The sequence below is a fragment of the Dromaius novaehollandiae genome, chromosome Z, assembly GCF_036370855.1.
Source record: "Dromaius novaehollandiae isolate bDroNov1 chromosome Z, bDroNov1.hap1, whole genome shotgun sequence".
In the NCBI taxonomy this organism is placed as follows: domain Eukaryota; kingdom Metazoa; phylum Chordata; class Aves; order Casuariiformes; family Dromaiidae; genus Dromaius; species Dromaius novaehollandiae.
Genome location: NC_088132.1, coordinates 82,371,786 through 82,399,170, shown reverse-complemented (window position 1 = coordinate 82,399,170; position 27,385 = coordinate 82,371,786). Strand labels below are relative to the sequence as shown.

The window sequence follows — 27,385 nt, the reverse complement described above, 5'->3', positions numbered from 1 at the left end:
CGGCTGCCAGCATTCCCGGCGCGGGGCGCGTTGTTCCTCCGGAGACAGCCTGACCTTCGGTGCAACCCGATGCGTGCGTCTGAATGGTGTCGCTGGGGAGAAGCGATTCCCCGCAAACCTGGGGGAGGGGGTGTGTGATGGACCCAGCAATATAAGCGATTCTTTCACTGCTGGGTTCGCGGAGGGGTGCAGGACTCGCTGCCTTGCTCGGGGGGACCCAGGCTGTCCTTTGCTGTGCAGGGAGGCAGCCACACGCACCAGCTGCCCCTGCATCCAGGGGTAGTGCTCCGAGCCTCCAAAAACCCAGCCCCAGCTGTCCAGATGTGCTGCTTGTCTGCCTTGGCTGGGAATTATCCCTAGCAGAAGCGCTGCAGGTGCAACGTGGCCATCACTGCTACAGGAGAGGATCTCGCAGCAAACAAGCTGCAGTGCATGCAAACAGCTTCTGGTGCTGGTATCAGTGAGGCTGTGGGCTTGCTAAGTGGCCTGTCCATGCACACACCCAGCATGACAGCTCAGTCTCTGGCACCCAGAAAAATTTGGGGGGGTGGGAAGAGGCTAAACATATCAAATAGGCAAATCTGCAAAGTTGCAGTTTTCTTTGCAGTCAGCCATTGCTTGGCTTTTCCCAGGAAAAGGTTAACTAAGTAATGTGATGCAAATCTTCCCCAGCTCAGGGGTATTTAGTTTGTTTGCAAAGTCCTGCTGTTGCTGGATGGGTGCCACCAGCTTGTCAGAGACAGGCACGTCACCATGAGAGGTTTCCTTAAAGGTGATGGTGTGGCTGCGGCAGGGGGTAGTAAAGCTGGGGAAAAACTGAGCCACGGCTCAGCTTTGGGTAGGTTTTCTTAAAGTAGTCACCCACAGGCTAACCACTGAAGTCAGGCAAAGGTTAAACACTTCAGAAAAGTGACATTCTGGAGAAAAATAAAGAAAAAACCCAAAGAAAAAAAAAATATTAGTGCAGGAAGTCAATGGACCAGGGAGAAGTGGATGCAGTCTGTCCTAACTTGTTTTGGCTAGCCTGCCAAAATAGCAACGCTGTCCTTACAGGCCAGAGCTGCCCAGCTGTGAGCATGCTGAGGTGACAGCCCCATACAGCAAGGACCACAAAAGCAGTAGCATTGCAGTGGCTCCACTCCTCGACCTTCAGCATCTAGGTGAGTGCAGAACGAGCCCATCTGGGCAACACCTTAGAGGCAATTTGGAAAGAGGCTGCCAGCACCCACAGGTCTGCATCCACCTGGCTGCTGCTCTGCTTTCACATCTTCTTCCTGCTGGTCTCTGTGGCCTGCAGGGGAGGGATGATGTGGCCATATACTGCCATTCTGGCAAAGCATGGGATATATCTTAATAACACGACTTAACTGATTCTTACAAAGCCCTTTATTTTTGTCTCAAGGCTTATAAAAACTGTTACTCAAAAACAAAATGTTTAAAATTTTACATATGTACAGCATGAGAAATAAATAATGTTTTAAGTCATAGAAAAACCACAATATACAAATAGGGCTTTGAGACCACTTAAAGTATGGCACGGTGACAAGTCACAGATACTTACGAAAGGCTTCAGTTACTGAAGCCCTTGCACAAAACCATGGAAAAAAAGGTCTCTAACTGTGCTTGCTTTCCTTGGATTGAAGCTCTACAAAAAATTCAGACAACCATAGGCCTCAAATGACTTGCTAAGTCTTCAGAGCTCAGTCCAGCACGTGGCAGCACCATGGCTTGAGATTGCCTTTCTGTACAGCAAAGTTCAGGAGCAGTCTCAGTTGTTACACCAAGTCTCCTTCTCCCCCCCACCCCCCAAAAAAGCTAGTTCACCTCTGACAAGGTCCAGTCTGCTGTAGCAACTAGGACAGCTGCAGAGCTTCTGTCCAACTCAAACAAAGCCAAGTTCATGGGGAACCAGGGAATCCAGCTGGGACATTGTGGCAGTGAGGGTAGATGGCTGTCTGCTTGGCTCAGTTAAGTACTTTGCCTAAACTAAGGTCTTAATTATGCTCTGGTACCACAGCAGCATTTGAACAGAGGTGAAGGTGTTCTCAGTAGTTAAGAGGACCAATGCAAAGTTCTCCCAAAACAGGACAGTTCATTACCTTCCTCTATAGTCAGTAGATGGGCAGCTGCCATCTGCCTCTTACAAGCTGCTCAGTGTGGAGCAACGCTCACGCTTGGTTCAGACACCCACCGGGGCAGCTGCCAGCACCATCAGTTGGTATCTGGATCTTGTTTTGCCCCAGATACCGGGAGGATGGAGCTCCCCCACAACGTGACCTACAGAGATTTCAGTATCAGCCAGATACAGTAACTGATTTTCAGGGTAAGCAAAGGACAGCTTGAAGATAAGTGGCATTGTGCTTATTCCCCACCGCCTCCCCTAAAGATATCCCCCCACCCCACAGACTTTACAGTTGGTGGCCTTATCTTCCCACAGCCCTTAGTGCTATTGGATTCACAGTAACCCCTACGCTAGACACTAGCTTGTTCTTGGCAGCTCTGTCACCAACAGTTTGATGGTCAGCTAACACGGTTATCATCTCAGCTCTGCTGGCAGGCAGGCCAGTAGATCATTGCTGAGGTCTAGATCTGTGAAGGTTTCATCCATAGTTCTAGTTAATGGGAGCAGGAAGGAAAGAGTGTAACAGATCAAGAGCAGGTTAAATGCACAGGCCAGGCTCCCTAGAAAAGGGAAACGCAGTTTTAGTTATTCTAGGTCTAAGACCACAGTCCACCTGTTGCTTCTCAGTTTCTTGCATCCATTCCAAGATGTTTTGTCCCGAAGAGCTAGCTGTTTCAAGTGCTACCAAGACAGATTTTTGCCAGAGTATCACCCCACCCGTGTGGTCTTCATGCATCTAGGCTGTTCAGTTGCAAGTCTTCAGGGAAGTCTTCAGAGCAAATTTGAGACAAACCTAAGAAAAGCAGAGAGAAAAAATACCTGGTTAAACACAGAGGTTAAGAGCAACAAAGAATTCATAAGACACTGGGATATTAGGAACAGGTTTGGACAGTCCGGGTTGATATCCTGTCTAAAACCGCTTTGCCCAACAGCTGCTCAGTGGGAACGTGAAGCTGACATTATGCATGCAAGCAGGCAGATAGCTGCAAATAGAAATTACCGGTCTTGATAAAATCTGCCTGTTCAGAGCCGTTCAAGGGTAGACAGATGTTTACACACAGTCTCCGAGCAGGGAACTATAATCTCTCAGGGACTTGGCAGGAACAGAGAGTCCAACTGCAGTCATCACTCATGGACTCAGGGAGGAAGGATCGTTTCCTGGAAATCCAGCTGCCTGGAGCTCAGCTCTACTCTGCCTCCCGTGAAAGCTGTGCTCTGCCAGCGAGCAGGAAGGGCACATCTGCCAGCAATTCCTGTTCTATGGGTGTTACCGAGAAGCATATCAAAACAGCTTTTTATTGTACCTGCAGGAGCATTTGCTTGATCTTTCAGTACTTGTGGCAGAGCAGCAGGTTTTTGCATAGGGGTCTCATTCATCGAATCGTTTGCTACTGCACGTGTAACAGCCTGCTAGTTTCTGCCAAGCCTGGAACGGTATCAGCTCACGTTTGAGTCAAATTCTGCTTTCCAAGAAGGTTGTGCAAAACACAGCTTCCACAGGGCTTTCCTAACCTGAGGAGCACTTTGTCCCTTGATTAGGGGTGCCACAGCCCTAAGTACACCAACTGAGATTTAAGAAAGGCCAAGAGGCTGGGCCTAGTCTGAAGGAGACTGTCATCCAGCCAAGTTAACAGGGACATACCTGAAGCATTGCTTGAGGCATGCTGAAGCAAACAAGCTGTCCCTGCTGGGGCCAGCCTCGAAGTCTAAGGACTGATGCTAGGTGTCTGGAAGAGTGCCCCAGAGGTAAATACGACTAACATGCCCTGGTGAGGGGCCTCCAATTAGCTTTCCACTGTTGCAAGGATCTTGAGTTTTGGTAGTACCAAAAGGTACAAGTCAGACTGAGACCAGAAATGAGTATCTAATTATCTACTTAGTACATTTTCATGTATGCATTAGCTATCATTAAGTCTAATAGCTGGGAATCAGGCTAGAATTTATCCCTTTTCATTAAAAGGAGGTTCTAGTAGTCTTGTAAAGGAAGACTCCACTCATGCCAGCCTAGCCACATGCATCAGACAGGATTTCTCCTGGCTGGTTTTGCCCTACCTTTTTTGCCAGTCATCTGCACATTTCACAAACCAGAGCTCTTTACCAGGAGATATGCTGGTCAGCTGGGAGTCCTCCACGCAGAAAGCAAACCTAGGAGGATGAATCAGAAGTCAAGAGAAGTTACCTGTTGTCTGCATGAGTGACATACAGCTGCAATCCATATGACATGTTCATTCTAGGATGAGTTGTCTGGTTTGACACTTTTCTGTAGGAAGCATCCTGATAGGAAGCAGCTGATGCAATATTTCCTTTCCTAGTTTCATATTTTACATGGGGATCTTTGCTTCTACTACTCTCGTGCTTCACAGATTCCAGAAAATAGGATGCAGACTACCTCGCAGGTGACAGGAGATGCTTAAAGCTGAGAAACATGGGAAAGGTGTCAAAGCAGCTGCTGTTATTTGGCAGATCTGGGTTATCTTCAGAGCCACATTAGCACAAGATTTGGGACCTATTACAACCTTGGCACCTCTCCTTGTTGGTTGCCAGCAAGCAGCCCCACATTGCTTTCCAGTTAGAGATCTCAGAAGAAGCAACATAGCACTTAAGTGCTATGTTAAGTGCTAACCACTTAAGTGGTTAGTGCTACCATGCTACTGGCTGCATAGTTTAGTGGATCTAGCTCATTCTGCCAAGCCAGTGCCTTATGCACATAAGAACAGCCACATATGTGTATTTGTTCTTGGCACTGTCATTATTTTAACCCTTCAGATATGACCTAAACCATCTTAAAACAGACTAATTCACTCCCCAAGGGCAAGAGACAGTGTTATAATATTTAAATAAAGCAACAGAGCATGTCAGATCTAGTGACTAGCTTTGCTTAAAGCCTAGTCTGTAACCTCATGTTGGCAAGTAATCCGCTCTCCTACCCCACGAGGAAGCATCATCTGGTAACACTAAACATGAAAGATCATTCGGGCTACCAGGTAAGGTCAACCCCCCCCATCCCCCCCCATTCTTGCTGAATTCTGAATATTGCTCCCTTTTGAAGCTTCAAGTCAGTTCACCAGCATATTAACACAGCTACTTACCTCTGCTGTGTCTCCCCAGATTTCACCCGAATACGTCTGATGTGCAGTTCCTGGGACAACTTTGGAGGCCGAAACCAGTAACTCTTAAGCTCTTTCCACAGATCGTACCAAGATGGAGAAGTTCCCTCCCAGGTGAGCTTTATCTTTAAGAGGTCACCCATATCCTCTTCAGTATAGACCAGGAAGGTGTTGGTTGCATTAAGGCCAATTTGCTCAAGCCTGAAAGATAAGCAGAGACTCAACATTTCCTTATGGAAGAGCGCCAAAAGCTCTGTCATTCAACGCAAGGCATTAAAGACAGCCCTTTGCAGCTTATCAAGCACTTTATGTTCAACTGCCACTGGTTAATTACCAATATCATTAAACCAGCTATCCAAGCTCACTCTTAATAGGAGGCATCAATTATCTGGCTCAGCCACATTTCCATAGCTTAAAGGTGAATTTCATACTTTGTTTCCTCTGGGACAGGCTAAAAGAGGGCAACACCACCTCCAGAAGTAGAGGTGCTTTCAGACTATATCCAAATGGAGGGGAACAGAAAACTTCAATGCTGAGCCATGAAGACTAATGTGTAGAGTATTTGGCACATTAAATTGCTTTTGCAGCAATAAGTTATAATGAAGTTACTTGATGAAAAGTTTTTGAACAGTGATGAAGTGAGGCTGCTAGACTCAGTTGTAATGCCAGTATTACTGGAGGAAAAGGAGTTATGTCACCTTGTCCTTGTCTAGTCCCAGTTACCTTAAGTGAGCGCAACAGGTCAGTTTACTTACATTTCTAAAGAGAGGGGTTCAGAGTCTCCGTTGGTGCCATGAAGGGTGACGGAGAAGGTGGGGTCCGCCTGTCCCAAGCTTTTGTAGCTGAAGACATGCATTTTCATCTGATAATGGTAGACTGCAGGGAGACAAGGACAGCAGAGATGGAGCCAGGTTTGCAGAGAGCCAGCATTGTTAAGCATGGCTTTTCATTAAATAGAGAGTGTTGTCAGGCAGAGGTTTGACCCTTTCTAAAGGGGTCTATCATCACAGAGATATCTATGTCGAGACATCACAGATCAGTTTTTTTCCTGCTCTGCCTCCGATTACAACGGTGACAACAGATGGAGCTGCAGGACCCCTTCCGTCCACCCTGGGGAGGGCTCTCCAAACCCCACCCCACACTCAGGTGCAGGTGGGCTTGCAAGCAGGGAGCGTGTAAGCCAGAGCCCTGCTTGGAGGGCAGCATGCCCTTAGGGCCAGAGCCCTTGTTAGTCTGCGAGGGGGAAGGAGCACAGTGATGCTGCAGAGCAGTAATGCAGCCAGGTAACAGCAACAGCCTCTGCTGCCTGTTGCCACCCTGCTTGGAGGTGATGCTGCTCTTCCACCTCTATGTTTGTCCCAATTATCTCTTGAATATAAGGCTCACCCCACTCTTAGAGATCAAACTATGCCCTTTCTATAAAACAGAAAGCATACCTTTGAATGGCATGTCAGCTCTTGTTTTTAAGTACATCTTGCTGTTCCTTTTGTTCCTGGTTTTCCTGGCATTGTAGCCGATGCCGTTGCAGCGGTTCTTCCGGCAGCTCAGGCAAATTCCCTTCTTGAAGCGACTGGAATCAGTACATTGAAACGCGAAGCTTTGTTTATCTTGGTTCACAAGGGAGTCCACAAAGAGGTGCACAGACCGCTCGTGCTCACATTTAACAACTTCACCAATAGCTAGAGGAGCAGAGTTGCAAGGGATACATTTTGTTTAAGCATTTGTCACCTCGGCAGCCATAAGATATAGCGATCTGAGCTTTTTGTAGCCCAGGAGGAGTCGAGTTTGGCTAAACTTGACATTTTTCAAACAGTAGCAATTCAAAAAGGTTAGCACAAGACACTTGAAGAGGACTGATCACTTAGTCTCTATCACGAAGTCAGCTTTAAAGAGGATTCCAGAGCCAGCATGAGAGGACCAGAGGTTTTGATCAGGTGTTAGGGTGAAAACATGCTACTTCAGAATTAAAAGCAGGTCTAGTTTCTAGTAACTATCTCCAGTAGAACAGGCAGTTTAGAAGAAAAAGTAGTTTTCTCTGCTCTCGTAAATGGGATCATTCCCCAGCGTCAACCCTGGTCTATGTGTGAGGAGTCTACACTGACCAGAGGCAAAACAAGTAACGAGAACTTACTCCCATAGGCAATTGCTCCTAAGACATCACTTAGTCCACAGCCAGGCTGGAAGTCCCCCCCATTGGGGTAGATGTCAACATGGCCTACGGGCATCTGGATCCCAATGCTAACGCCTAGCGTTTCCCTGGTATAGGTGTGCAGGACATCCACAAAGCTAGCATCATCGGGGGAGAGGCGCTTGCTAGGGTCCACTCCTTCAAACATAGGGCCAGCCGGATCCAAGCCTAGGGTTAGAGACAGCACAGAAGACACCAGGTGAGAACTAGGGTTATTCCACACACAACAGCCAAGAGCCTGCTGCTAGGAGCCCTCATACCCACATGCTGCGCAGATGTTCTCTGCCTCATCATGGGTACCGTCCCCACATCCCTTCACCGTGGGCTCACTGAAGGAGCAGATGAAGATGTCTCCTAACACTTCAGGTGAGTATTAGCATCGGTCTGCTCTGTGTACAGTGATGGCTTCATGTTGCCTGCTGGAAGCTTCAAAAGGTGGCAGATGACTGAACACTAGAAGAGGTCTAGCACTCCAGAGACTGCTGGTAGCCAGGGCCACTTGGGATGTTTAGTCTACTTTCAGAACAGACAAACTAATAAAAGTTTAAGCAGCAGCAGGCAGTTCCTGCATGTGAGATCACGAGGATCAGAGGCACTCTGTTCAACATATCCTCTAATAAAAGAGAGAGGATTTTGGCCAAACATCCCATGGGACAAACTGCACCTGATAGCTATCACTTCCATTAATCTGAGCTATGAATATGGAAACAGTGTCTCCTCAGAAGAGGCTTTAGATAGGAAGGGCCTGAGACACTTTTGAACTCACAATTAACACCCAAACCTACTCAAGACCAGGTTGTCCTCAGAAAGAGGCTTTCCATGGGCATTGCTATGCTTGGTATCCTAAGTCAAGGAGCTTTTCTCTCCTGTGGAGAGCCATGCTCCCCACTACCACCACAGGCAGGATATTTGCTGTTTCTGAGCAAGCAAGCCTGCAGCAACACATCAATGCCAGAAATAAGCCTCTTCAGGAAACGCTGCAGGGAGACAACGCTGCTGAAAGGCAGAAGACCACTGATAAAGCCACTTACCTGTAATTCTGCCTATTGTCCCCCGGACATGGTTACCAGCATAGCCAGCAACATGGGCCCCAAGGCTGTATCCAATCAAGTGAACATTTTGAAGTTGGAAGAGTGGGTTCTCCTGCAAGGAAAAAAGATAATTTGTTCATGTTTTTTAGAACATCTGCGCAGCTGCTATCTGCAGGACTCTGAACAGGACATCTAGACTGGAGGGAGCAGGGGAGACAAGCATCTTTTCATTCCATGCTTCCTCAAGACACATGCACAATGCATGTTTGCACAGCACTTGTTTTGCCCCAACTGTAGTATCCAGCTTTCAATCCCAGTGAGGATATTCTTTAGGAAGGCTCTTCCCCCAGAGACCTGGCAGCAGCAGCCAACCTTCGTACCAGCCAGGGACTGCTCCTGGGCACTCAAGCTCCAAGTTCAGCATCAGAGGCGTATCCCTTCCTCTTTCCACCCCTCTTGCCAAACAGACACCAACTTTGAGCGTCTACCTCCCACACTGGCATGGCTTGGGCTCCTGAGGGCCATGTACCCCCACGCCAGCCTGAAGAGACACAGGAGGATGGCCTCCTTCCCTTCCTTAGGGAGAGAGCCACTGTCACACCAAGCTTGGGCTTCAGCATTACACCAGTGCCTTCGCATTGGAGATGACACATTCTGTTCCCTTGTGCAACCGCCGTTCTCGCAAGTTTTACCTGTAACCAGTTCAGCAGTTCGGCTATGCTTTTCCCGACAACCCGCGTGTTGTTCACAGCATCCGTATAGAGCTGGTGGGCGAGCGCCAGCCAGTCCACCACCACCACGTTCGCATCCTTCTCCCTCTCCTGAAGGGCCGAGACCATGCTGCCCAGCCAGGTTTCGAACATGCCGCTCATCTGCGAGGAGACCCAAGCGTTAGGTTCCCCGATTACAGGGCCGAGACTGCACATCCACAGGGTCGCCCTCAGGTGTTCATTTGCAGTTTATGTATTCACCCCGGATACACGCTTCTCTGCAAAGCCCAGCACTTCTCAGCACTTCACTGATGGTGTCAGAAAAACAGGTTTTGACAGACTAGAAGCAATTAGCTTCCTTGCCTTTTAAGGGAGGAGGGAGAGGCACTGTTACCTGCCACCTTATCGCCCTGTCCTCACAAGTTTCAGAAACTGAGGGATTGCAAAGTTATTTCCCAGGCCTGGCATAAGCATTTTGCATAAGCACAGGCAGAGCCGATAAGTCCACTTATGCCACACGCTCAGTTACACAAAGCACAGAAGAAGAAAGCTGGACAAGCTGTTTTGTCCTCTGTTTCTTTAGAGAGGAGCCCAAGTTGCAGAAGCAAAGACTGCAGGCACAGAACAAGTATATAAACTTTCCATAATCATAGCTAAGTCAAGCATCATCTTCATAGCGCTTACTTAGTTGCATTTCTAGGGAAAATACTCAAGTTCCCTTTACCAGAGTCATATTAGAGACAGAAAGCAATCCTGAAGGGCTGCAAATGAATCAAGTGGTTTCACAGAGCTTTAAGCACGAGCGGCACTGCACTGCTGCAAGGGCTCCGAGCGTAGCTACGAAGAGGCTGCAGCACTTGCAAGGCGACAAGCCGTCCCGCACGCCGCGCGTTGGGGATGCTGCCGCGTTTCGCAGGGCAGCCCGGGCTGTCTCGTCGGACAGCACAAGCCACGCGCTGCCTCGGGCTGCGCAGCATCCTCCGCACTCACCGTCCAGCCGTGGATGATGAAGAAGGTCTTGGCGGTCAGGTTGAAGCCGCACTCCTCCAGGCACTCGTCCTGGCCCGCGGCGAGGCGGCAGCCTTCGTCCTCGGCGTCGGGCGAGGAGCGGAGGATGAACCTCACCCGCAGCTTGGGAGCCGGAGCGGGAACCGGCTCCTTCGCCTCCTCCCGCAGCTGGGCCAGGGCGTCATCTGCGAGCACAGCGGGGTCAGGGGCGAGCGCGGCTCCGCGGGACGCTCCGCTCCACCGAGCTCCCCCCGCCGCCCGCCGAGGGCACCTGCCCGGGCCGCCCGCCGCGCAGCCCACGCCCCCGCCCCCCCCCACGGCGCTACCCACCTCCTCGCAGCAGCGCAGCCTCCGCGGCCAGCGGAGCGGCCCCCGCCGCGGTGCAGCAGGTGACGCCGGCGCAGAGCAGCAGGGCGAGGCGCCACATGGCGCGGGGCGGCGGCGCGGCCGGGCTCGGCGGGCTCCGCGGCGGCGGCAGCGCTCCGCGGGCGCGGGCGGCGGCGCGCTTTAAGGGGGCGCGCGGGGGGCGGCGCTTGTGGTCTGGTCTGGTCCGATTGGTCGCGCCCTCCGTGACGTCACGGGAGCCGGCCGAAAATTGTGAATGGACGGGCCACGCGCCGCCGCGGGCTTTTCTCCCGCGCCCGCCGTTCTCCCGCGCCCGCCGTTCTCCCGCGCCCGCCGTTCTCCCGCGCCCGCCCTGCCGGCGGCTCCTCGGCTGCTGGCCCAAGGACGAACCAGTTCCCGGAGGAAGCGAACCGCCCGCGTCTCACGGCCAAACGTTTCGGCATTTCAAAAATTCCCGGTGCCGCCCAGCCCGGGCAGGCCGCTGCCGAGGTCTGCAAGCACCGGGCGAACCTGCGGCACCTCCTTCTTATCGCCTTCCTCCCGCGTCTCCGTGTTCAGCTGCTGCCTTGCGCTCGCACCGTGATCACGGCTTGGCAACGGCGAGGAAGAACTGCAAGAAATAGGGGTGCATTGCTAGCGATGGCTGCGGGAGATGCTCTGAAACACGTCAAAGTGACCTCGCTGCAGCCTGACGGCCTGCAGCAAGGACGGCTCCCACCCGGAGCTGCTCGGAGCACATGCTTAGACCAAAAACCTTCAGGAGAACTTCCTAGGTTGGAGTAGTTTTTCACTGGGAAAGCTTTCGTGGCTCCCCACTGGGATTTCTGGGAACTATAATAAGTAATAAATAGCGAAACGGGGCAAATAATCCATGTGGGAAGAGCTGGAAGCTCAATATTCACAGTACTCACGGGGATGCTGGAGGCGGCAGCGCAGCAGCTGACCGGACCGGGGCGATGCCCAGGGCCACATTGGCTTTTCTTGGGGGCTCTCGTGCTGTTTCCCCACCGTGATTTCCTAAGGATCTTGGTCTAATGCAGAAGCAGAAGAGGAATGTTCTTGAAATAATGGGCGTTTTTATAGGAAACAGAGAAATTTGCTGCGCAGCCGTAGTCACGGGCTGGCTGGAGGCTCGCGTCGGGTGGCTGAGGCTGTAGCTGGTCTCCACTTCTGCATTAAACCCGATGAGTCTGAGTGGAGCCGGGAGATGGGGAGGGAGGAAGGACCCGAGAGCAGCTGCTTCGTTTCGCAGCAGCACAGTGCTAAAATCGGTGCACTATGTAAATGAGCATCCCTTAATCAGTCCTGTATTTACAGTCTCCCCAAAAGCTCTCAGTTCTGTGCCCAGACCTCCAGGTGATCTCAGGCAAAATTAGATAGGGTTTTCATTGGCAGTGTTTAATATAAGGGGTTTCCACGTTTTCCTTTTAGTGAAAATTTGCCTTTAATTTGTCCATCTTTAAAATCAGCATACTGACACCCGCTTTCCGTACTCGAACCGCAGCGAGAAGCACCAATGAACTGCACCACGCAAGAGCCGCATGCTAAGGGAAATGGCAAGATCCTTCGCAATTGCTTCCCCGCTGTAAACACCCGCAGGGCGATTATTGCTAATACACCAATTTTTTAAATTCTGTGTATAGAAATCCCCAAGCCTCTTACGCACATGTGCCACTCTTCTGTCCTTGTTTTTCCTCTATCTTCATCCCTTTTTTTCCCACAGAAGAGGGAGTAGCGTTTGCAGGAGAGGAGGAGGAGGGGAGAGAGAGGGATTGTGCTCAATTTTTTTTGAAGTTATAAAACAGGCTTTTTTTTTTTTCCGTTATAAAACCCCATCCACTAGAATTTAATGGGATTGGCACTGGTTTCCTTCCTGGCTCCTTCCGATGAGGGAGGCAGGAGCGGAGGGGTAGAGACGGGGCCGGAGAGCAAACGGAGCCAGGGTGGCTGGGGGCGGGCCTGACCGGCGCCACCTCGATGCACCCACGCCGAGGCCGAAGGCTTCGGGCCAGCCCGTGTGCCAGACAGGAGCTGCTGCGGCTGGACAGGGTTTATCCAGGCTTTCTCCGCTGCGGATGCCCCCGGGTGAGCTCCCTTTTCCGAGGGCAGCCCTCTCTCCCGCTTCCCCTAAGCTGATTTCTTCAGCTGCATCACTCAATTTCAATATCCCCCCAGGATTTTGAGGGAGCAAAAAACGACGGAGGGAAATAAACGGCAGCCAGCGCGCCAACTAAGCAGCCTGCCTATTAATGGGCCCGGTCGCTGCAAATTTACTTTGCTGCCGCGTCCCCAGCCTGTAATCCCGCCGTGAATGCCTCGTATTTACAGCTGACCCTGCCAGCGGCCCGCAGACCCACGCTGGGCCTCCTGTCCCGCGTTAAATCCCCTGGCATCCGGCCCCGGGTTATTACGGAGCACATGCTCCGCCGGCGCAGCGCTGGGTGGGAGCCCTCGCGGGCACCCGGCACCTTGAAGAGCAAATCCCCACATTCCTGTGAACCGCTAATTCCCGCCGGTGCTGTCAGCCAGGGAGCAACGCTGCCGACGGTACCTGCCTCCGGGCATCTCCGGGCGCGGGGAGCCTGCCGGACCGAGGCACCAGACCTGCTTCGCTTTCATCGTCTGGAAATCAACAGCTAAAAGATCTTTGAAGGTGGAATTTGGGCAGAATAACTTCTCGGTGCCTCCCAGAAGGAAAATGAGTTCTTTATTAAAATTGGTCGTCCAGCATCCTGCTTTTCCTCTACCTTCTCCTTTCAAACTCTGCCCATCCCAGATCTGAGCAGGGCAACACTTCCTACCAACTCAGACTTATACCAACCCTCCTATCCATTTCATTTTTCTCCAGCTTGCACCGTTTACTTCAAAAACCCATCAGTCACCCCATCCAGGCTGACTCCTCAGTGTCTCAAGCAAAGTTAAAGAAATCCGTCACATGCATCGGCAGCACGTGTATGTGTCCAAGCAGAAAGGAATGAGGACGTCTCCGGGAGTGCTGGTCCCCCACAGGGCTCTGGTTTGCCCTCTGGCCATTTGTTTCTAATTGCTTAACTTCCCTCATTTATTGTGTTGGTTGAGTGTGTGGATCTTATTGGGAAGAGTCAGCTGCTCTGCAATTAATTAAGAAAAGCTTGGGGCATTTCTTTGTACTTGTGTTCCTGCCCGCGATGCCCAGGCAGTGCTGATGTTCACCCCAGGAACTCCCAGTCCGAGGACGGACAGGCGGACAGATCCAGGGAGCAGGAGAAACGAGGGGGGTTTTCTGTACAGATAGGTTATGGGCTTGGCAGAGGCAGTGTTTCCTTGCAGCAGAACATCACGGAGGAGCAAGAAGGGCTCGGAAGTGGCACCATGCAGCTGGGGGCTGGCACAGTGGTGCAGGACTTGCACCAGCTCCTCCACGGCTCTGCCGGCGCGGAGGGAAATCCACGGTGGGACTGTGCCATGGGAGGTGGATACCTTGCGGCTCCACGGCCAGGGGATGCCGGCTGCAGCCTGGTCCTGCTGTCCCTGCCCAGCATATGATCTCCCTGAGCACCGGCATGTGACTGGGCCCGTGCACTGGGAAAGACGGTGCTTGGAAAGTGGAGCGGAGAGGCTGGAGAGGGGGAGGGCGGCTCGGCCAGAGGGGATTAGTGAGAACGGGCTGACACGGAAAGGTCTGAAGGAGGGGGCTTGTGTCACGCTCGTTGCAGTAGCGAAGGGGGAAATAGCTGGACAATCTGAAGGGGGGAGTGAGTAAGCAAGGAAGGAGGGATGACCTCAGAGATGACATTTAGGATCAAAGTGGGGCAGTCTGCGTATTTCAGTGGGGTAGTCTGTATTTCAGAGAGGAAAATGCTGCAATCACGGGAACAGGAGAGAGCAGAGAGCTGAGGAAAATCACTGCCAATAAGACTAGAAAGAAAAGAACAACAAACCACATACTGTGATGATCAGCAAAGGTGCTAGAAGAGTTGCTACAGACATTACCAGAGCTTTGGAAGAAGGGACCAGGTGTCCCCGACCACGGCTTTTTGTGTAGCCATGAACAACCACCTGTCTGATGGCTGACCCTTTTGCATATGTGGCATTAACAGCTCATTTCCCAGGGTTTGAGCAGATCTCTGCCTTGGTTTGGGGTGACAACAGCCAGGTCCTGCCTGCTGGCAGTGTTCCTGCTGTGGCCCCCAGCCCGTCCCTCGCTCTCGGTGGTACCGCACTGCCCGCCGGCAGAGGAGTGCAGGCACAAGCCCCTGGTTTCCCTGGAGGAGGAGAACGGGCTTGATTGTGGTTTATCAGCAGACCCAGAGGAGCTGTTGAACAGTGGAGCCATGGAAAGACAGAGCAGATGCTAACAGAGGAGAGGAGGAGACTTCTTTGATCCATTTGGGTTAGGACATACGGTGTAACAAATGGGTGAAGCTTGAGGCTCCTGCTCAGGCAGGGTCACCCAGAGCAGGTTGCGCAGGACCATGTCCTGTCGTGTTTTGAATGTCTCCAAGGATGAAGACTCCATGACCTCTGTGGGCAACCTGTTTGAGTGCCCAGCCACCCTCACAGTAAAAAGTTTTTTTTTTTTCTTGTGTTTAAATGAAATTACCTGTATTTCAATTTGTGCCCAAATTGTCAGCACAAATTGTGGGCATTTTTGGTATCTTTAACCAAAAGAATTTCTTGGTTATGACCCAGACAGGTTAAAGCAAACATAAGCCCAGGACTTAATTTATCCCAAATAGTGTTTATTATCACGATGTCTTCATTAACTTGCTTTCTTACCACCATGACTGGCTGATCCATATCTGGCAATTAAAGCCATGAACGAGCAGTCATAGACCCGTACAACCTGCGTAAATGGTCTGCTGGCAGGGAATACACTGAATAAATACAAACTTCAGCTACAAGGTTATTGATCACAAAGGAGGTTTATTTAACCAGTGATTCCCTCCTAGCTGGGCGTGGAGGGAGTGGATGAACCCGTTGCTGTAGGACAGTGTGCCAGAATCATTGAGTATTAAGGCAATCTCACCATTTGTTGTTTTTTCTTCTTGTCCATGCTCCTGGCTGGCTGGGCATCAGCAGGGTGGGGAAGGTGCTGTGCCTGCTGTCACACTCGAGCAGTGGTGACCGTAAAGACTGAAATTCAGCAGTGATGAAGCTGAGCACCCTCGACTGTTTGCTCACCTCTGGCCTGGGTACAGCACATACACAACAGAAAGAGACTGTGGAGCTAACCTTGCCGAGAACCGCCTGTGTTTTAGGAGGACTCGCAGGAAATCGAAAGCATTCTCGTCTTTCATGTTTTTTAGATGATACACTTAGGACATATATATATATATACATAGTTATATGGTTAAGTAAGAAACTTTTGGCCCCCTGTGGAAGCATCTGTCCTCTTTAACGTCACAGGAAGGAGTTTATAATCTAGCTCTTCAGGAGGCCAGGACAGAGCTACTTATGCAGAGTGAAGTCCTCGTGTGCTGTCCTGCTGACGCTGGTCACTCACGTACTGGAGATACACCTACCTCCTCCTTCTGCAGGCCCACAGATGGTGCCACCAGGACTCGGTGCCTGGGCTAGTAGATTTTAGGACGTCGCTGAGAAGACTGGCATAGCTGGAAAACCACGTGCCCAAATGCCCTGCTGGCTGCAGGAGGACACAGCTGACAAGTGGAGCTGGCTGTGCCTCTGGAGGAGCAGCGTGTATGGCAGGAGGATGAGGAGTTTGGGGAGCTGTCTGAATGCTGGAAAGCTTTCAGTGTCTCCAACCTCCAGTACTCAAGCACTGTGGATTAGGTTTCAATTTAAAACAAACACTGGGTGCTGTCATCTTCAAGTTTTTCTGCTTAACCATTAGGAGGAGCAACCCATTTGTATGTAGTTTTGTGAATGATAGTTGCTATCCCCACATAACCCCTAGACTTCAAAAGCTGAGGCTGTAAGATAAATGCCAGGAAACCAACGAAAACTTGGAGGAACTGGCTCCCTTCCCTGTGCCAAGAACAGGTCACTGCAGAAAAGCCTGATACAGAAGAGCAGATGTGGTATATTTTAGCACACCAGAGCTCAGCTTGGCCAATGAGCCCCGACGGACCTATCTGCCACAGGGACTTCTGCGTGGACCCACTGTTGCTCCAGCGGCCCCTCCATTGGCAGTCACTGCCCCCGGGCAGGGGCTGCAGAGGCCAGCATGCCTGTCTGTGAGCTGCCAAGCTGCTGAAGAGCAGGAGCTCAAAGAAATATATCAGCTGGAAAAGCAGGCGGCAGTTCTGTCACGTCTCTGACTGATAAGGCTGCTTGTTTATTTACAGGTAAATCCACAAAAGGACTTTTATGCTGCCTGCTGGCATCTTCCAGTGCAGCTTAGAGTGTGCAGGCCCTGTGCTGTGCTCATCTCACTTGTCCACCTCAGCTCCCAGGAGCACCTCCGTGGAAAGGCATGAAGAGAATGAACTGCGGGTTGTTCACTGCGTGGCCGAAGAGCTGGAGCAGGAAGGATGGGAACAGCTTCGCTGCAGAATAGCCTCCAGCCTCGTGGTCAGGATGTGGCTTCGAATCCTCTCGAAGGAAGGAAACTGAAAGTGGGTCTCCCACATCCTGGGAGCATGCTGCGGCCACTGCATTAAGATGGGCAATACCACTTTCTGCAGACGCATCGCAGGAGAAAGAAAGAACCACCAGTGCCCTTCGTGACGGAGCCCTTCTGAGGAGGCTGCTACCAGAGGGAGCGTCCAAAGGACAAAGTAGAAGCATGGTTCAGGTCTGAACATGGCTGGATCTTCACTTGAAATGCCTGCCGAGTTCTCAGGAGTGAGGCGTTTCCTAGGCATATACAACGCTGGGCTGAATCACCAGGGGTGGGTGGTATGGGCAGGGGAGGGCGGAGAGATGGCGCCAGGGGAGTTTAAGGTAAAATCCTATGGAGTCGAGATTCCAGTAGGATTAGGAGGCAGCTGCCTCCTACGCAGGAGTTTTCAGGAACATGAGTTTGGCCTTACATGCTTAAATTTTCTGCCTAGGATGCAAATGCTTCTTTTGAGTCAGCTCACAGCTCACATAAGCTAAATATCCAAGGCAGCTGGTGCACTGGGGGAATAATCTGGGTAAACCTCAATAAGGACACACACTCAGCTGCCTCAGCCCTGATCTTAGCACTAGATATGTGCTAGGCTGCCCCTGAGAGCAGTTGTTAAACTCCCCAACAGAGATGGAAACATGCATCTCATTTCTTGACACCTAGCTCGCTACACCCAGGCAGTTCACCTGCAGAACTGCCTCTGCACTTCCATCACTGCAAGCCCTCAGCAGCTCATCCTGAACAGCTAATGCTTGTCAAGGAAACAGAAAATGTGACCAAAAAAAAAAAAAAAAAAGTGCCGTTTGCTTTTCACTCAGCTGGTAGGCAATGACCCAGTGATAATTCCCACCATGCATCAACAACTTATGCTTAATAGCTCTGTTCTGCTTTTCTCCGAGTGTCTTGTTGCTCCTATGCTCCATAGCTAAGAAAAAACTGCATTTAAAGGTGCTTCCCATGGAAATGCTGGTTTACTTCCCTGGCAGTACATGCAGACAGTTGAGGAGGGCAAAGCAGAAATCAGAAAGGGAGGACTGAATGCTCATGGGCTGTGAGGGGAGATGTTCACAGTATGGTGAGCAAGGCCATGATAGTGCTCGAGGACCTCAAACAGCTTTTGCTAGTTTTAATTCATTGTATCTGGAAACGTTACTGTTCTCATTTCACAAAAGAGGGAACTAAAAGACTGAGAGACCCAAATGATGCTTTGGAAGTCATCTCCAAGATCTTTTTCTTACAAATGTATTCTTCCTTGAAGTCATGAGAACCCAGAGGGGACGCTTTTTTATTTATTTTTCTCTAGTAATGCTTGGCATGGAAAGGCTGCTCTGTGTGTATTCTGATGGTACAGACCCATCTTCACATTACCGCTATTCTGAGACAGTTGTGTGTACTGAGCAGCTTCTAATCCCATGGAAGACTATGGGAGATGGAAGTGCTAACTGGTGAAAATGGACCTTGAGTATCTCAAAGTAAGCAGCTACAACCAAAAGCTAGTGTGTGTTCTTGAGAACATGGGTTCTGAACTCTTTTCATGGGAACTTCATTTGTAAAATGGAATATAATATTTGCCCACATCCCAGCAGTGCTACTGGGTTTCACTGCTTTGAGATCAGTGCTTACAGGTTACTTGGAGACTTTGCAGAAAGCTTCTGCTTGAAACCAAAGCAAAAAGCACCTTTTAAGACAGGTGGATGGAGAGCTGCAGTCAAAATTAGAGCTCTGCAGCTTCCAGCCATGTAAATATTTGTGATAGTTCAAATATTTTCCTCTTTCCATCAGGATGAAATCATAGCCTCAAAGCTTTGGGGTTTTTCAGTGCTAAGCAAGAGATCCAAAAACAGCCTAGTGGTCAGAGCATTTACGTGGGCAGTGAGTTCTTGCTTATTTCTAAACCCACAGCTGAACCCCTACCTCTTCTTGTGCCAGGGAAGTACCTGGCCACCAGACTACTGGCCATTCAGGAAGACCTCATTTTGTCAGGCTTTTCTTGACGAATGTTTTGCTGTAACTGGGTACTACTTCCAAGAAATGTTTCAGTTTTACTGAACTGCTGTTTTGTTAAATTTCCCAAGCAGCTCTAGTCTCAAATACAGCCTAAAATGGAAAAAATATTTTCTACTAATAAGTAACGCTTTGAGGTTTTTTTTTTAATATAATGCTGCAATAAGTATCAGCTGCAATTCATAAACATGAATCCTTTTGGTCCAGTCCCTCAGTACGCTTTTTTCATGCTTCTGTGCTTTCCTTTCACTCTACTCTCATCCTAAACTGCCATCTAGCTGTAGCTCTTGGACTTGCTCCTTACTCTAGTCTGAATTGTGATATGCAAACAGCACTGGCCTTGAACTGAGGGTTAAGAAAATTGGCTTGATCGTGTCTTTGCTCCAGTAAGTCTTTCTTTAATAAAACAGGTGTCTTCCCTGCATAGCAAGGAATCTGCCAAGGCTATTTTCTCATTCATTCAGTCACACATCTAGTGCAAACGTACTTACGTAAACAACTGACATACCTTAATTAGCCATTGGGTTTAATTACATCTTAAGTTTAGGAGAGATGTCTCCAGCAGAAAACAAATCTATTTGGAGATAGTCTGCACTATGTCATGACCTCTCCAAGGCCCTGTCTAGACTACAAGCTTTCCGGTTCATCTGTGTTGACTGGGAACCAAAAAAACCCACTCCTTAGTCAGCATAGCCAGAATGCCAAAACCCTACAATAGAGGCAATTATGCCAACAGAAAAACGTTCTTGTTGACTTAGCTAGCATCGTCTGGGGAGAATGATGAGAAAAAGACTATGCGTGTTCTCTGTATCTCCACTGTGGCAAGGACTAGAAATAGTAGAGTGGAAGCTGTGTTTGCAGAGGGACCCAGGAGTACACAAATCCCAATATACTCTAAACTTGACATAACACCTATCCAGTGCACGTGTTCCTATTGAAACCTGATGTACAAATCATAAACGCATGCACTTCCTACAGGTCAGGTGGCCCACCTTGAATTATCCTTCATGTGATGGAGACATAAACAGGTTTTGAAAAACAGTCTCTCAGTTCTCTATTCCACAACTTATTATATGTATATATTTATCCAAAGCACAGAAATTTATTGTACATATCTGAGCGACGTCTAATGGAACGGTACTTAGGTAATGCTCCACTATGTGGTGGGTTTAACCTTTTCCATTGGTATAAAAAGGATGACTATTACAGCTGCTGATTTAACATTCAGCAAGTGCCTTACGCTCTGCACAGCGCTGAAGCCAGTATGTGGACACGGGGTACCCCTTAGCTCACTAGCCTCCCTGTCAGAAGGCAGCTAGTCCCTCACGTCTCAGAGATGCCTACTCTGCGGTGCACAGTGCTCCATGCAAAGCTGGACACACACAACTCCTCCGGTCCACAGCATGGAGACAGGGAATTTCGGAGCTCTCAGTATTGGTGGTGCCTCTAGCCCAACGCTGTACAGGTGCCTACGTGTGTAGTACCTATGGTGCTTCTAGCAAGCTGGAGACTGTGAAGGCTTGTGCAGACCAACTGCTGAAGTAGCGGGCAGGCCCTGCCGCATGGCGGAGAAGGGACAGGAAGGCAGAGCGCCTTCTCCAGCCCTTGGAATAACCCACCCGGCAGGGCAGGCCGCTCACCGCAATTTCATCCATAAACATTGCATAGAGATGAAGAGGCCCCTCAAAACTCGGCCACCCCCCGAGGATGCGAAGGTGAACGTGGCCCTTAAACCAGCTCCCAAAGCGGAGCAGAAAGCTCAAGACAGGCACTCGCTCAAGGAAGGAAGAGTAGAAACACCCAGGAGTGAAACAGGGATAAAGACGGCCGCAGCCACCCCATTTCTGCAGCCCGGCGGCAGGCCTGCCGGCCGTGCTGTCACCCGCTCTCGGCTTTGCGCGCACTTCTCCTCAGGAGAGGCTCCGCCACCCGCAGCCCGGCGCCACTTTGGGGGGGGCGCGCCTCGGGCTCGGGGGGGGGGCAACACCGTATAGACACCAGTCTGCCGCAGACACACACACACACACACACACATATATTTATTTATTTACACACGTATACACTTACACACACACACCTTTTATTTTTACGCCTCCCGGGCTCGCCCGCCCCCCCACCGCGCCCGGCCGTTGCCATGGAAGCCGCCACGACGCTCCCCCTTTCCCGCCCCCCGCCAAGTCTCGCCCCGCCGCTTCTCGCGATACCGAGCGGCCTGACGCCGGCTCCCGGCAGCCCTTGCGCTCTCTCTGCCCCGCCGCGGCCCTGAGGTGAGGGCGCCATGGCGGATGCGGGCGCGGCCCCAATCTGGCCTCCCACGGTCCCATCCCGCCGCGGGCGCCCCGGGGAGGCGGCGAGGGGCCGAGGGGCCGGGCTGCCTTGCCGGCCGCCATCGGTATTTGCGGGGCTGGCGCGGGGGAGGGCGGGCAGGGACGGAGATGGCGGCGGCGGGGGGGGCGCTGTCGGGGCTGCGAGGTGGAAGCAGGCCGCGGGGGGCGGCCGTGGCTGCGGTGATGACTCTCTTAGGACACCTTTGGATTTAAACGTGAAAAAAAATTAAATTTCTGAGCAGTCCTTCCCTTTAGCCATCCGCAGTGACATAATCGTGGTTTTGAATGTGCGCGTTAGACGTTGAATACGCTTTTCTGTGCTGCTTTTCCACAGTTGAGCTCCGAAAATGGTCCGCTACTCCCTGGACCCGGAGAACCCCACGAAATGTGAGTTGCTGCTCGTGCGTGGTCGTGTGGCACCTTGCCGAAGCCGTTGAGGTTCGCGTTTAAAAAGTTCCTGTTTTTTGTCCGCAGCATGCAAGTCAAGGGGATCCAACCTGCGAGTCCATTTCAAGGTATGCAGCTTGTGCGTAATAAGAAAAGCAAGTTGAGTTTGTAAAGGGAATAGTCGTTTTCTTTCGTGCGTCACTATGTCACTGTGTCATAGTTATTGGAGTGTGGTAGCATAGGATATGGCTTATGCTTGTTTTAAGCTACTTGTTTTTTATCCACAGGAATAAAAAACATGTGCTGTGTCCTAAAAAGCCTGCTGTCAAATATAGATAATAAAATACAGTAGGGAAACACAGTTAATTGCAATGGCCGTAGCAGCAGGAATTGGGCTAGCATCAGATTAGTGATTTGTTTTGTCTGTCTCATTTTTCATTTTTGGTTATTTGGAAAGATCTTCCTGCTAATCCGATCATACTGCTAGTCAAGAAGTGTGGCACAGAAGACTTCCTGTGTTCGGCAGGAGGACTGCCTATGAGTGAATACATTTCTCTGGAAAATACTTAGTTGCAGCAGTGAATTTAGGACACTTTTGATTTAATCCCACAAAGCTGGGTTCTGAGCAGATACTTTTCTGCAAAGTGCTATATATCATGCGGGTGAAAAGCACCTTAAGAGGTTTAATTTATTTTGGTTTGCCTTTTTACTGTGTTCAAACATGATTGAAGTTTCTCTTTGAAATTGTGTTTAGCATACTGTCCTAAGCAGTGATACCTTACTCCTGATTTTTCTTTCCAAGACATTTCCTCTCTCCCTTTCTTAATTGTCTCACATGGATTTTAAATCAGTGTAGCTTGTTTGCCTTCTCCTTACTTCCTGTGAGGGGCCATGTGTGATATTTTAGCAGGAATTTATCCTTCAGGCTCTGGGTTTTTGGATTAGTGGATGAAGAGGACCTATCATAAGTGTAAATGTATTTTAAAAGTACATGGGTTTAATTTTGCTGTCTGGAGTGGTCTAGCCGCTTGTTAAAACAACAACAAAAGCATGTTGGAGTAACGAAATCAGTAGTATGACTCCCATTATTAAGATTATAGAGGTAGGTAGGGGGAAAAAAAAGACTTTTTTGGGAAAGAGGGACATGTGCTTTTGCTTATATTGTTACTTGGAAAGAGTTGTTGAGAGCAGCTTTTCCTGTGCTTTGTTTTGTTAGAACACTCGTGAAACTGCCCAGGCTATCAAGGGCATGCATATCCGAAAGGCCACCAAGTACTTGAAGGATGTGACCCTGAAGAAGCAGTGTGTTCCCTTCCGTCGCTACAATGGCGGAGTTGGTAGATGTGCCCAGGTGAGGTTGAGATGAAAATGGGGGAAGGATGCTTGGGTATGATTCATTAAAGAAGAGATAAAAGATGGAGTTGAGACTGTGTTGGGAATATTCTGTCAGTGTTGGTCAAAACATCACATTAAAACATAAGTGAGAGAAGGGAGTGTCTTTAGTTCTTGTATAGCTAGCATGAAACATTGCAGCATGACAGTTTTCAGTTTTGTGTGAAAGGCCTTAGGGAATAGTTTAAATGTATTATTTTGGTATGTCAGCTAAAAGGGAATACTCGTATTATTGTGTGAGAAGTTAAATTGCTGATTTTGATTGCTGTGATGACTTTCTTAGGACACCTTTGGATTAAACATGAAAAGAAATTTATTTTCTGAGCAATCTTGGTAAAAGGGCATGTAATAGTTTTGTTGTAGCCAGGATAAAAACAGAGCTCTCTTCTTCTTCCAGGCCAAGCAGTGGGGCTGGACACAGGGACGCTGGCCCAAGAAAAGTGCAGAGTTCTTACTGCATATGCTCAAAAATGCAGAGAGCAATGCTGAGCTCAAGGTAGGTTAACTGGGCATTATTAAATGCAAATTGTTCGTGGTGTTCTCTGTGTCAGTAGTCCTGAACCTCAGTGGCTCAAAACTCAAAGGCCAGATAGGGCTTGCTTTATACATGAAGCTCTGAATTGTATAGTCAAGGTCTGAGGCTTTGGTTTGCTATTTGTTTAGGTGACGTTACATGCATTCTTCAAGATAAAACATAAGGGATAATTTTTAATTGATAGCTGGTTCATGCATTCTGTCATCAACTGCTTAGAGTGTGTGCCAAATCTCTTAAAATGTACAAAACAAAGCAAAATCTTCTGTACACTTCTGGTTAATTTATGTCTTTGTAATGTATTCAGTATTTAAACTTGGCAATTTTGATGGCGGTGATGACTATCTTAGGACACCTTTGGAATAACTATGAAATAAAATCTTCCTTCTGAGCCATCAGCATGATTTTGAGTTCCTTGTGACATCTAGAAAGATACTCTGTGGGTTTTTTTTCTGGCTTTACTTGATGCCTCTGCTTAATAAATGCTTTGTTTTGTGATACTGTCAAGTTAAACTGTCAGATGTTTGTCAGCAATGACAGGTGTGGCATGGTGATCATGCATGTTTTTGCTACAAAGATTTTTTTTTTTTATTTATAGAAAAAAAATTAGTCACAAGTCTTCTGCGTTTTTTTCCTCCTAGGGTCTCGATGTGGATTCTCTGGTAATTGAGCACATCCAGGTCAACAAGGCTCCCAAAATGCGCAGGCGTACCTACAGAGCTCATGGTAGGATCAACCCCTACATGAGCTCCCCCTGCCACATTGAGATGATCCTCACTGAGAAAGAGCAGATTGTTCCTAAACCAGAAGAAGAAGTTGCTCAGAAGAAAAAGGTAGGAAGTGTCATAGTGTTTTTTTCTCTCGTTTCTTAAAATGTCATTGTTAAGGAGCCTGAATTTCAGTACTTTGCATTTTTCAGACAAAGCGGTTGCTATGATGACTGTCTTAGGACACCTTTGGAATGCCCATGAAAAAAAAATGTATTTCTGAGCAACCTCAGTATTAATGTGAATACAATATTGAGAACTTGAAAAAGTTTCGTCAGTGATGTATACTGTGAAGATGGCTTGCTGTGCTTCTTGGGCTGTGAGCTTAGTGCTTCTCTATGCCTGGAACAATTCCTGGTTATCTGTTCAGGACAACTGTATGTGTAGATAGATACTCCAGCACGGCATAAGAGTATTGGCGTTTTTTTTTTCCCCTGGAGTATTTACGGCTTTCCCAGTTCATGCTGCAAAATGTAGGTGAAAACAAAGAACGGTCTTTTTGTAGATACCTAAGTGTTGAAAGACGATGGCCTGTTTAGATCATTCAGTTGGCCTATCTTAATTTGATGTGTTTCACTAAAATTTAGGTATGCTTTTCTGTATGTAACTATAAAAACCTTTAAGCAATGTGGTATGTTCTAAAAGGTGTTTTGTAACATGTTTTTTGTAGGTGTAGGCTTTCACTGTTGCTTTTTATTTTTCAGATATCCCAAAAGAAGCTGAAGAAGCAGAAGCTCATGGCTCGGGAGTAAATCTGATACAACAGATGTACATAAATAAAGCAAAAAAGTTAGATTTATTGTGTGTGCTTCTTCTCTGCTTTTTTAAGGCTTCTGCTGTGTATCTTACCTAATGAGTCTGCTCAACTTATTTTTTCAGTATTGGCATGTTATTTGGGGGCTGCCCAGAAGCGATTCCCTCTACTGTTTGTATCCCAAGGAGTTTTCCAATTTGCTCTTGGGAAGTCACATGCAAGTCATGGTGCAAGGCATTACAAGAGCTACCTGAGAAGCGCTTTATTCTGTCTCCTGCTCCATCAGCCTGAAAACAGCTTTTCTGTGGATGTCGGTGAGGAAAGATCTAAACCAGCGTTGTAAAAACTAGGCGAGGCAAGAAGCGTGATTTGTGGACAATAAGCGCTGAATGCAAGACGATGAATCCTTTTTGAGAGGAGAGCTCTGGCCCTTGTTTTTACCTGCAGCACAGGGGGAGGATGCGCAGCCCTGCAGCGTTTGAGCGCGGTCCGAGGAGTGTTTCGGTCCCTGCACGTCGGGGGCCGCTTAGGGCCAGCAAACGCGACGGCTCAACCCGAGCACCTCCGTCCGCGGCAGGGGTCTGCGGGGCTCCCCCTCATGGCGGGGGGAGGGGCGGGGCGTGAGCCACGTGATGCGCCCACCGCCTCTTCCGATTGGCGCCGGGTCGCCGTCCTGGTGACGCTGCGGCGCGCGTCAGCCGGAAGCAGCAGGGCAACTTCCGGTGCGGCGGAGAGGGTTGGAGCAGCTGCTAACGGTGCTGCGTCGCTGCCGGCGCGGAGCCGCCGCCGCCGCCTGAGGTGAGGCCGGGAGCGGGGGCGCGTTTGGGCTCATCGCCTGCTGTAGCGGAGCCTTTCTGCGGCTAAAAGTCTTCTTTCGCCATCTTTTGTGTCACAGCTAACCGGGGGGGCGGGGGGTGTGTGTGATGCCGCTGGCTGCGGTGTCTCGTTTTTCCCGCAGCGGGAAGGCCGAGGTGACTCCTGGGAAGGTTCTAGACTGAGCGCGGTCCCGCAGCGAAGCGGCCACGGGGCGTGCTGCGTGCACGCCTGCCCTTCTAGACTAGTTCACCTTTTATGAAGGAGAAAAAAGCCCTTTCGTCTGTACAGCTCCCCCCCCCCGCACACTGTTCTGTAATAATAGTTGTCTGATGACCGTGTGTCAAACGTGGGAGACAAAGACCAGCGCGCTTAAACTTGCAGTGTCATGCCTGTTCCCCCCGCTGACCCTCGTATGTGATGTTTTACAGAGATAAACAAAAGCTTGTGTCACAAAGAAGTAAGCTTGCTGTTAAAATGTGACTATTTGCCTTTTCATGCTTGCTTGCTTTTCCTAAAAATTAATTGCCTGTTAACCAAGAAACAAAATATAACTGAATCATAGACAAAGCTTGGGAACAATATCTAAACACGTTAAGACTCTTGTCATGCCATACTTCCAGTGGTTTGCATCAGTTTCTGGCTGAAATACGCCTTATTTTTCAGTCTGGAATCTTGGAGTGCTGCAAAAACACTTGCTGTTGTCTCAGAATGATAGTCTGTATTGTTCTCTGCAGGAGCATTTCTTTAGCTAGTGGGTGAATGCTCAACATCTTGTTGAAAAGTTAGTGTCTGGGAAGTTTTGCCTGAGAGAGTCCATTGAATCATCTTTTTAAATGGCTTTAATGGGTTTGCCTTATTCATATATTCCTGGATTACGATTCTTCTCTGCCTTCAGAGACTGTTTACTGGAAAGCTACATTTGCAAGAGCCAAAAGTACATTTGATGTAGGCAACTGGAATTTGATATTCTGCTGTTCAGCTGGTCCTGGTGCTGCAAGCCTTTAGGATGGCTTAAATAAAGTTAAACGATGATCCTAAATGAAGTGTACACATCTGCCTCTTCAGGCTCTGCAGAAGGATCCTGGAAAACTTTTGTTTTCCTTCTTTATGTAAGAATTCAGATGTCACAAGCCTAGAAAGGAGAAATGTGAAGGGCAAAGTCGCACAGTGCAGTAGAGTGTATCAAACAGCTCATCACCACTGAAAAGGACAGTTCCGGCCCTGCTGTGCTCTTTCTTCTCCCTGCTCCTAGCTATACCTTTCTGTCCCTGCACTGGTGCTGTCTCTGCTTTTCTGATGGCAGACGTCAGGCTGCTATTTTGGAGGACGACTTTCTGTT

General features: G+C 49.3%; 2 protein-coding genes and 4 non-coding genes across 6 annotated transcripts; 5 read left to right on the top strand and 1 right to left on the bottom strand.

Moving 5' to 3' along the window:
* Positions 1–1,368: 1,368 nt before the first annotated feature.
* Positions 1,369–10,671, bottom strand: LOC135324613 (endothelial lipase-like). The gene is made up of 10 exons (XM_064501228.1): positions 10,497–10,671; positions 10,149–10,351; positions 9,141–9,320; positions 8,449–8,560; positions 7,361–7,585; positions 6,666–6,908; positions 5,985–6,105; positions 5,212–5,430; positions 4,175–4,267; positions 1,369–2,915 (listed from the first exon to the last, which is right to left on the bottom strand). Exons 1-10 carry the CDS (start codon positions 10,591–10,593, stop codon positions 2,894–2,896), a joined length of 1,515 nt encoding a protein of 504 aa, XP_064357298.1. The 5' UTR covers positions 10,594–10,671; the 3' UTR covers positions 1,369–2,893.
* Positions 10,672–21,252: 10,581 nt separating this feature from the next.
* Positions 21,253–25,275, top strand: LOC135324914 (large ribosomal subunit protein uL22). The gene is made up of 7 exons (XM_064501991.1): positions 21,253–21,338; positions 21,733–21,785; positions 21,873–21,913; positions 23,002–23,136; positions 23,575–23,673; positions 24,351–24,542; positions 25,181–25,275. Exons 2-7 carry the CDS (start codon positions 21,746–21,748, stop codon positions 25,226–25,228), a joined length of 555 nt encoding a protein of 184 aa, XP_064358061.1. The 5' UTR covers positions 21,253–21,338; positions 21,733–21,745; the 3' UTR covers positions 25,229–25,275.
* On the top strand, positions 21,574–21,641 carry LOC135325173 (small nucleolar RNA SNORD58). The gene has a single exon (XR_010386350.1). It is a non-coding gene; the product is annotated as a small nucleolar RNA SNORD58 (small nucleolar RNA).
* Positions 23,440–23,506, top strand: LOC135325184 (small nucleolar RNA SNORD58). The gene has a single exon (XR_010386361.1). It is a non-coding gene; the product is annotated as a small nucleolar RNA SNORD58 (small nucleolar RNA).
* On the top strand, positions 24,039–24,105 carry LOC135325172 (small nucleolar RNA SNORD58). The gene has a single exon (XR_010386349.1). It is a non-coding gene; the product is annotated as a small nucleolar RNA SNORD58 (small nucleolar RNA).
* LOC135325185 (small nucleolar RNA SNORD58) lies at positions 24,638–24,704 on the top strand. Its single transcript, XR_010386363.1, has one exon. It is a non-coding gene; the product is annotated as a small nucleolar RNA SNORD58 (small nucleolar RNA).
* Positions 25,276–27,385: the final 2,110 nt, after the last annotated feature.